Source organism: Leptonychotes weddellii, chromosome 13, assembly GCF_054177405.1.
Source record: "Leptonychotes weddellii isolate Sample4059 chromosome 13, ASM5417740v2, whole genome shotgun sequence".
In the NCBI taxonomy this organism is placed as follows: Eukaryota; Metazoa; Chordata; class Mammalia; order Carnivora; family Phocidae; genus Leptonychotes; species Leptonychotes weddellii.
In genome coordinates this window covers 80,219,307-80,229,452 of record NC_138381.1, presented here as the reverse complement: position 1 = coordinate 80,229,452, position 10,146 = coordinate 80,219,307, and the positions used below count along the sequence as shown (strand labels likewise).

The 10,146-nt window shown below is 41.8% G+C and overlaps 1 protein-coding gene across 1 annotated transcript in view; it reads right to left on the bottom strand.

The window, feature by feature from the left end:
* PIWIL1 (piwi like RNA-mediated gene silencing 1) overlaps positions 1-9,908 on the bottom strand; it is a 20,176-nt gene extending 10,268 nt beyond the window's left edge. Inside the window, exons 1-8 of the mRNA XM_081800963.1 lie at positions 8,871-9,908; positions 8,272-8,383; positions 4,275-4,400; positions 3,554-3,768; positions 3,082-3,203; positions 2,863-2,943; positions 2,019-2,216; positions 1,249-1,360 (exon numbers count right to left, since the gene is read on the bottom strand). Of these exons, the coding sequence (XP_081657089.1) occupies positions 1,249-1,360; positions 2,019-2,216; positions 2,863-2,943; positions 3,082-3,203; positions 3,554-3,768; positions 4,275-4,400; positions 8,272-8,383; positions 8,871-8,948 (1,044 nt within the window). The 5' untranslated portion in view covers positions 8,949-9,908. The remainder of the gene's footprint in view (positions 1-1,248; positions 1,361-2,018; positions 2,217-2,862; positions 2,944-3,081; positions 3,204-3,553; positions 3,769-4,274; positions 4,401-8,271; positions 8,384-8,870) is intronic.
* Between the last annotated feature and the right edge of the window lie 238 nt (positions 9,909-10,146).

Below are 10,146 nucleotides of genomic sequence, written 5' to 3'. Positions count from 1 at the left end.
GGCCAACAGACACATGAATAAATGCTCAACATCACTCGGCATCAGGGAAATCCAAATCAAAACCACAATGAGATACCACCTTACACCACTCAGAATGGCTAAAATTCACCACTCAGAAAAAGACAGATGGTGGTGAGGATGCGGAGAAAGGGGAACCCTCTTACATTCACTGTTGGTGGGAATGCAAGCTGGTGCAGCCACTCTGGAAACAGTATGGAGGCTCCTCAAAAAATAATAGAACTACCCGATGACCCAGCAATTGCACTACTGGGTATTTACCCCAAAGATACAAATGTAGGGATCCCAGGGTGCACCTGCACCCTAATGTTCATAGCAGCAATGTCCACAATAGCCAAACTGTGGAAAGAGCCCAGATGTCCACCGACAGATGAATGGATAAAGATGTGGTTCATATATACAATGGAATATTACCTCAACCATCAAAAAATGAAATCTTGCCATTTGCAACGACATGAATAGAACTAGAGAGTATCATGCTAAGTGAAATAAGTCAGTCAGGGAAAGACAAATACCATATGGTTTCACTCATACGTGAAATTTAAGAAACGAAACAGATGAACATAGAGGACAGGAAGGAAAATTTTAAAATAAGATGAAATCAGAGAGGAAGACAAACCAGAAGAGACTTTCTTAACTACAGGAAACAAACTGAAGGTTGTTAGACGGGAGGCAGGTGGGGAGATGGGTAATTAGGTGAGGGGCATTAAGGAGGGCATGTGATGTAATGAGCACTGGGTGTTATACGCAACTGATGAATCACTAAATTCTACCCTCGAAACTAATAATACAGTATATGTTAACTAAATTGAATTTAAATAAAGAATAAAAACAGAGTTGACCCATATGCAGATTTAGCAGAACTGATAACTGGGGATGTAGCTATCTTTAACCCCCACCCCTAGGTGAAGTTAAAGAAGTGTTCATTACAGAATACGGGTCAGTACAGTAAACTTGTATTGTTCATTACCAATGACCCTGTTTGTCCTCCACAAGCTTAAAATCAAATACAAGCTTTCATGCTACTGGGAAAAAGGAAACAGGACCAAGCACTCCTCGTGTGATAATGAGCTAAACTATGCTATGATTGCCTTAATAAATACATTTATATACAGTTTCCAAAGCAAGTTGTTCCCTGTGTACAAGAAAATCCTACTGAAAATAGTTCACATTTTTCCTAAGGCCTAAATACTTCACATGAAAAAGATAAAGCCAACATGACCTTCTTACCTTCCTGTAGTACTCTAAGAAACTGACTTCAGAACCATCTGCTTTCTTAAAGGTACTCTTTGGATTCTGGTCCCAGTCAATATCATCTACTCTGTAGGTCTTATTGTTATATCTGTGGAACGGTTGAGATTTATTAGTATTTGATTAGAATGGTAGAAAGGGTATTTTTTTTTTTTTTTTAAGATTTTATTTATTTATTTGACAGAGAGAGACACAGCGAGAGGCGGAACACAAGCAGTGGGAGTGGGGGAGAGAGAAGCAGGCTTCCCGCTGAGCAGGGAGCCCGATGCGGGGCTCGATCCCAGGACCCTGGGACCATGACCTGAGCCGAAGGCAGACGCCTAACGACTGAGCCACCCAGGCGCCCCTTGAATGGTAGAAAGGGTATTAAGAGGAGGCTAGACGGAGATAGTATATAGTCTCTAAAAAATAAACCTCCAGATCACTTGGTAACGTATGACGTCACAGGAATAGAAAGGGAAAATTTCTTAAAGACCATGCTAGATGGGGGGGGGGGGGGAAGTGAATAAAGAACTACTAGAAAATAAAACAAAGACTAAAAAGAAGTCATTAGATCTTTGTCCTTTTCAAAGGAGCATTCTCCCCCTGACAACTTGCGTCTTGAGAAAGGTCACAAACACCCTTTCCCCGTTTTCATGCTATTTCCACTCCTCCACCGTAAACCCTACTTTCTAACAGGATGGAATAGAAAGCTACAGGATCTTAAGACTTGCAAAATGATTATTTCGTATTTTAAAAAGCAATCTTACTTGGTAAGAACAATTAGACCTATTAGTTCTTTAGAAACTTGTTCTTGAAATTTATGTTCTTCCGTTTGATGATATAAGTTGAACATGAAATCTAACACGGTTTCACTGCGAAGGACTTTATGACTGACGTCAGTGCAAAGCATGATGTTGTTCTCGTATTGAAGAATAGAGGTGGTGAAGCCAGGCCAGATCACCAACCTGTCAAACAGAATGAGAGCTATGAAGTGACCCCTATGAATGACACTAACATGTTCTGTGTATATCAAGTTGTGTTATTCTCCTTTATTAACTACGTCTAAAGTACAAAAGTTTTCGAATTGAGTAAGTTTAGTTATTTCTAGGTTTTACATGGGTCCAGATAAAGATCCTCTTTTTAAGATCCTCAACAATGAACATTATTTTATAGTATAATAATTTAAGTTCCACTTTGAATACACTAACTTTATTCAATGATTTTTTATGTTGGTAAGACTTGAAAAAGTTGCCAATCTAACTGAAAGCATCTGTAGTTATTATAATAAACCTAAAAACCGTGTGTGCTGCACTTGGATACACTATGGGAACTTCTGAAACAATCTTCATTAGCTCATAAATTTTGTTCCCCAAGAGCAAATACAAACTTAGTGTTGGACAACTCTTCACGCTTCCCTAGTGACAGATGAACAGCATGTGATTTTTTTTAAATCCAAGTATTCTAAGATGTCTCCTTTAAGTTAAATGTTTACTTAATATGATTGGTACCATTAATAGCCACAGTAATAAATTTGATTATTTCAAATTAGAGCATCGCTTTCAAAGTCTGTAATTATGCCTAAGGAACAGAAAGCTTCCATTTCATACAAACCTATGATTTGGAATATCGATCGGGTCACTTGGGTTATAGTAATTCCGTCCAATTTGCTGTAAATTCATGATCTTCAAGAGCCTAGAAATTGAAAGGTCAGAAGAGAGGAGTAAATACTGGTAAGTATCTCTAATGCACAGGGACTCACCACACCGGTCTTTCAATTCTTCTCTAGGTTTTCAATTTTCTTAGTAAAATGTTAAGAAAACACTAACATACCTCCTGAAAATAATATTATAGAACTGCAAACAAGTTGGTGATGTAGGTGGGAGTTCATTTGTTAAGGTGATTGTTATCCTCACATGCTCTCCATTTCGGGTCTGACTAAACACTTCAGTAACCTGAGCCAGAGGAGTGGAAAACCAAACTTTTAATTGTTAAAAGAAACTAATAATCCCAATTACGTAATTCCTGCTAGTAAGTCAGCAATGAAAAGTATGGGAAAGTTTTAAATTAAAAAAGAATGACTATGAGAAGAGTGTTTACGGGCCCATATTATATTTGTCATCAAGTTATTCAGGTAGATTTGAAAATGAAACAATACCACCAAAGTCCCCTCTGGGTTCATTATACACACTATAAGACAGAAGACTACTGGAGTTTCTCTAAAAGCTACCCTACATTGTGGCAGTTCTGCTCTGAAGTGGAAATCCTTCATCACCCTCTCCCCAACCCAACATTTTAAAATAACCTTGTGCTGTAGTCTTTTAGGTAAAAATAGTATTGTTCCATCAAAAGCATGACACCTTCCAATTAAATCTTCATGTTGAAAAAGAAGAGCTGAGCGGAGTCTTCTGGCTTCCATCAGCGGGTTATAGTCAATGTGATACTGATATAAAGCCCACTGGGGACGGGACGTCAATCGAAAATGGTTAGTGCTCAGCCTTACTATAATACCTGAAGAACCTGTAAAAGCGAGTCAAGTTTCATTAACGCAATAACGAGTTTATTCTTCCCTGAAATCTTCCCTACCATGACAAGGCAGACACAGTTCTGTAAACAAAAGGCTAGGAATAGGATATGACACTGAAGTTCTCAGATATCTGACTTTGAGGACGACTATCCTATCCAGGTAAGTTGCTACAAGCATTTGTTTAGGAATAAATCCTCCTCAGACCAAGTAATTTACAACAGAACCAACCAAATCTCTCTATGGCAAAAAGTTTTAAAAGAAAAAAGTTACGTAACACTTAGTAAAACATTTCAGTGCAGCTGAAGACACTAATAACCTATTTCATCAAAGCCAAGAGAGAGAGGGAAATGGAAAAGCCATGCAGGATCCTGACCAAATGTGCCTTTTCTTCCTACTACTGCATCATACAAGTAATTACGTGAAGTAAAGGGCTTCAATTCAGTGTCCTGTGTACTGGAATAGTAATCCCAGGAAACTGCATTCTTCATAATTAACCCACCTGTTTTTGATTCTTTAACATGGTCAAGGTTCTGTCTTGTATTCACACCAAGATCATGAAAGTCTCTACGACGACCTCCTCTCTCTGCTAACGATAACTCCTGAAATCCAGCAGATATCTGGAGCTCTTAAAAAAAAAAAAATGATACCCTATGTCACATGAAACATGAAATAAAGAATGATGAAATTAATTCCCAAAGTACATGAAACCCGAAAGCTACAGAGGTGCTACAGATAACATACAGGAATTCCAACAGAACGTTTTATGTATCTGCTGGCCAAACAGAGGACCTTAGCTATGACTTCTAGAAAGCCTCCTTGCCACTGCCCCAGCCAAACTCAGTTGCTCCCCTGTAAGACATATATCCCTGTAAAAAACTAAGACAACTGGGCCCGGGATTCAAGAACTCAGGAGCACGCTTGTTGACTGGGAAATCATTATTCTGTACTGCTTAGTTCTGATAACAACCTAAGTAAGAGCCTAAACAGCAGTGTTTTTCATGGTTTTATGACGCACTTATCGCTGTAGCAACTGGTGCTTCATAGGTTTTAATGTGCAAATGTCTAGAGTGTCATTTCCTAATTCCCTTAAGAACAGATGGGATCGTCCTGTGCATACCCCATGGCCACCATACACATGGCCTAGTGGGATAGGTTAGCTAGCAGTTCATGTGGTTTCAAAAGCTGGTTATAATTTCCAGAATTATTAAATCCTTCAATTTGTACAACATACGAAGTACCTCCGGTCAACAGTATGATGTGGGCCAAAGAATGAAGATGGGTTTTGTCGTCTGGCATTACAATTGTAGCTTTCAGTTAACGGGGACCATACCTCAAGTACCAGAGACTTTAGTGGACTTCCCAATCTCTCAGTCTTCTTTTTAAAAATAGGCTTTTTTAGAGTCATGTACCTAATGGACTAGAATTCCACCTTCCCTGCAGGTAAGGACGGCCTAAGAGATTTACCAGAAGTTACTGGATCACCCTCTGGGAAAGTGCCTTGAGAGGGAGTCAGTAGCCAGCGTTTATGTCCTCTGGACCCCTTGCCCTGCCAATCTTGCCTGGAATCTGGATGTGATCACCAAACCTAAGTCTTAATGACAGAAGTCGGGACAAAAGAACAAAACAACTGAAAAGCCCAGTTTTCTTCTAACCACAAATGCCAGGACTAGCCCCGAATTGCCAACTTCTGGACTTCTTCGTTAGAGAAGGAACAGCGGCTTGAACAAAATATTGGTTCCTGATATATTCTGGAAGCAAGTTACTCTAACGTGAGCTTCACCTTCCCTACCTGAAAAACTGATGAACTTCACAGGCATGTAAGTCTTACATGAAAATGTAATTTATAAAAGCCCTTTAAAGGTGTTGTTAAATGTGTTGGTTCTTATACCTCAGGATAGTCAGAGGCTCTATTTAAAAGTCTTTTAAATATAGAGCTGTTCTGTTTCCCTTGAGTTTTTTATCCCAGAGACTTTCAATTTAAAGTAGCCTTGGCCTTGGGTGATTAACTATACTAACACAAGCCAGGCATACTGAATCCAAGCTGGTAACAATAACAGGTCAAAGAGGCTTTTTTCCTGAAAAATGTGAATTTATCTTAAAATTCAGTTCTGGATATAAAAACCTGACTGTAAGTTTCTGAATATAAACAATGATGAAGTCTGTTTCCCTCTACATACAGCACAACTTTTATACTTAGCCAAAGTTTGCGTGTCAATCTGTAAAGAGGACAGGTTTCAGAATGAATAAAATTGGAAAGCTTGCTAATTATAAGGATACCTCACTTTATTGTGCTTCACAGATACTGCAGTTTTTACAACTGAAGATTTGTGGCAACCCTGTGGTAAACAAGTCTACTGGTACCATTTTTCCAACATTTGCTTATTTCATTTGTGTTACATTTTGGCGATTCTCACACCATTTCAAACTTTTTCATTATTATGTTTGTTATGGTGATCTGTGATCAGTAATTCCAACTTGCTGAAAAACTCAAATAATGGTTAGCATTTCTTAGCAATACGTACATCGTTTAGACATAACGTTACTGCACACTTAATAGACTATGGTATGATGTCAACTTTTATATACCCTGGGAAACTGAACAATTCATTTGACTCGCTTTATGATTTTGCTTTATTGCCCTGGTTTGGAACCAACCTGCAGTATCTCCCAGGTGTGCCTAGAATTTCCCTTCCCATGTAGCTGCTGGAGTGATTAAAAACACAAATCAGATGTTGCTACTGCTGTTTACGAGCCCTCCACGTATCCATGCCCCATTTAAAGAATGAAAATCACGGTCCTAAGCGAGGTCTCATTTACAATAAATCTGTTAAACTTGTCTATTTCTAAAATTTAGTAGATACTTGAACATTTATGACAAATACTTCTCAGATATAATCCTTACAACAGCAGTGAAAAGTTGTGAAATAGGGCCTTGCATTTGTTATTCCAGGTATTATTTATTCCTCATAGTGACCGTTACGTATAAAGTTAGATACTAGCTTTTTAGAGATGGGAGTTTAGACTTTCACAGAAACTCAGGTATTAAGATTAGAGAAAAAACTGAGTAAAATCCTATACATTTAAAGAGATGAGTGCCCATGACTGAATTCTCATCAGACATCTTGAAAAATAACACATCTTGTTTGGGAAAAAAAAAAAAAAAGTAAATAATTGGATAAAAAGACCCCCTAGCCCTGACTCTTCAAAAGCAGCACTAGTAACTGATGTTTTTCCGCAAACTTGTCTATACAAAAGCATATCCAATCACGTGTATTCATTAAAGATACGAAGCTAATGCTGTTCTACCACTTGGTTCGTATGACGGAGCACAGCTGGTGCAGGGACGCTCTACGGATACAGGACAGCGGTTGTGACTCCTAACGCTCAGGTGTTTGCAGGGTGGGCACCGAGCAGAACAGTCAGCACCCTCCCAGTCTGACGGCTGCATTCCCATGAGGGGACCTACTAGTGAATGGTACCATTGCGGCTGCTACGTGGGACAAGATGCCATCCAAAAGCTGGTACACCTCTACAAGCCCACAGGGAGCAGCATGTTTTCCAACCGTCAGCGTTTGTAAAATGGCAAAAATTAAAATGGTGCAGCACAAACAGCAACAGCCTTCATCTCCCTTGTCCACTCTCCCCCCGGCTGCTGGACATGGTGGGTGGGTTTTCCAAGAGCGCTCTGTGTGCGGAGAGACTGGCCCGCTGTCATTTCAGGAAGTTTCCAGGGTGCCCAGCAGTGGTCACAGCACAGCTTACACCGCCCTAAGACCTTAGATTCATCCTCTACTGTTCATGGACGTCACCGGCTGTGATGAGACACCTGAGGAGGTGGGAACACAGCGCAAGGAGTAAAGCAGCTCTGTCTCCTTGCTATCCGGCCGCCTCCACACTAGTTTCCCACGCCCATCCCAGCTGGAAAGCCGCGTCCTTACATTAATTCCCCGTGTGCATAGGGGTGTTTCCTGTATCAAAACCAAATGGAACTGTAGAAAAATCTTACGTCAAACATCCAAATACTTCATGTTTGTAACAAAGCACAGAAAAAACACAATTTTTGGAATCAGAACTGGTGTTCTGACCTCACCACCGGTCCTAATTTTGGCCTTGGTTTTTGCACTCAAGAAACAGGGTGAGCCAGTACAACACAAAGGAAACCGAAGTTACAAATGTTAAAGACAATCCAGCTTGTGACGACATCACTAAAGATGCCAAAACAGTGTTCTCAAATGACTAATGAATAAGCACATGTATGCTTAGTTTAGAACTTAATCGCTGAGAGCGAACACAGGGCCCTGGCAAGAATACCCTTTTTCACTTCCAAGGAGAAAAGAAATCCTGTGGCACTTTCCTTAAGTACAGGCTTCACAGCCGAGAGAGGGCCTGTTCTTCCTGAAGGACTGCCGGGACCCCTTATAGCGACTCTGGACCCCGGCTACCATCTCCCATCTACTACTGCACTCGCACATGACGTCTTTTTACTCCCCCTTCACCTTGGGACTTGGCTGTTGCTCCTACTGCTCCTCTCTGTCGTCCACGGCCAACTAATTCCCCTTCTGCTGCCGGCTGCTGAGGCCTGGGCTGGACGTAGCCAGGCTGCTGACTCTACGGCGACAGATGCAAACAAACAGCATGCTTTTCATGTCAAAAGGTCACAGGTCAGAGGAGACAGTCTTCAACAAGTCTAAGACATTCAAACAGAACTGACCTACGTTGGTAACCAAGTATTGTATTCCTATAAAGAAGTTTCTTCAAGAAGGGTCACTAACTGGGGGATGGGCATGAAGGAGGGCATGTGATGTGAAGAGCACTGGGTGTGACACACAAGTGATCAATCACTGAACTCTACCTCTGAAACTAATACTACACTATATGTTAATTGAATGTCACTAAAATTTAAAAAAGAAGAAGAGTCACTAACTAAAGAACCAGCTCTTCAGATGCTCAGGAAATAAAACAGGATCATCCTTGTTCGGCTCCTATGTCCTTCACAGGACAGTTTTTAAACTTATCTTCAACAGCCTAAGCTGATAAAGACGTAGCAGGTTGTTTTTCGGGTACACGTTGTGTAGGTGAAAGGTAGAGCACTTACCGCAGCGGCCCCCACGTGCTGCACCGTCTCCTGCCCCCGGGCCCGTCCTCTGGCTCTGGCTCTGGCTCGCCCAGTCATTCTTCTTCCTCAAGGGGAAACAGTTGTAAAGACAACACAACACACACAACTACGTTTGACGGTTTCTACAATGTTCCTTTTAGATGTATTGAAGATTCCACAGTAAGCTCCTGAATCAGCACCTATTTTTCTAGCCTCTCCTAACAGAGTTGAAGGCAATACCCCTGCCTTCAACAAACACAAGTCCTTACTGTGCACTGGGCGGTGTGCTGGGTGGCAGGGCTAAAGTGCAAGGCTTGTTTTAATATAGACTTCCATTTTTTGTCGAATTACTATCTCAACCAAACTTTGGAAAAACTGTTAAAGAGACGTCGGAGGGCCGGTGACTAGCTCTTTCACATGTGGGTATGTATCTATGAAGCTGGGCCCGTGCTGCTTGTTTGAGGTCAGGCCCATTTCCCTAACTCTTCCACGTGCCCACTGCATCCTCCTGAGTCCTCCCACAGCGCCACGTGCAGCTTACACACACCCAAACCTCTCTCTACAGCACACCATTTACGTTCCACAGTTTCATTCTTGGTGACCGGCACGACCATCCACTGTGCCTCTAAAGAAAAAGGACGGAGCCCCTGCTCTCCCAATGCCTCCTCTGCTGCTCGTACTCCTTTGGACCGCACAGCGCTCGCCATCTCAACACCACAGTGTAAGTGGCTGGGAGCCAGGGCTCATGTTAGGATCAGAGAGACCACCATGCATAAAGTGGATGCACCCCCCAGCCCCACCAGAGCAGAAAGCCTTGTCGTCAGGTCACGCAGGGTGGGGACCTCAGAGCTAGCCTGCCCGAACGCGACTCCTTCACAGCAGGGACATAACCTGAGATTCACGTCTTTGTTTGTGAAACGGAGTTTTAATAACCTACCACGCAGGTCCAGCATGTGGTTCAAGTGAGAACACACATGATGGGCTTATAAAGTGCTTGGCACACAGTGAGCATTCAACACATCTTAGCCCTAGTGGGAAAGGCGATAAAATTGTACCCACAAGTTTTTAAAAGTTTAATGAAGGAAATAAGCAGGATGTTCCTACAGAAAAGCAAGCAGGAACTAATCTACGTACTGAAGTCGGCCTCCTGTGAAGCCATCACTTAAACAGATGCAAGAGATCAGGAAGCGGCAGGCACATGGTACCAGGCTTCCAGAAAAAAGCGAAGTGTGGAGAGTGCAGCCCGCCTGTGGAGCTGGAAGATGCCCTGCGTGGC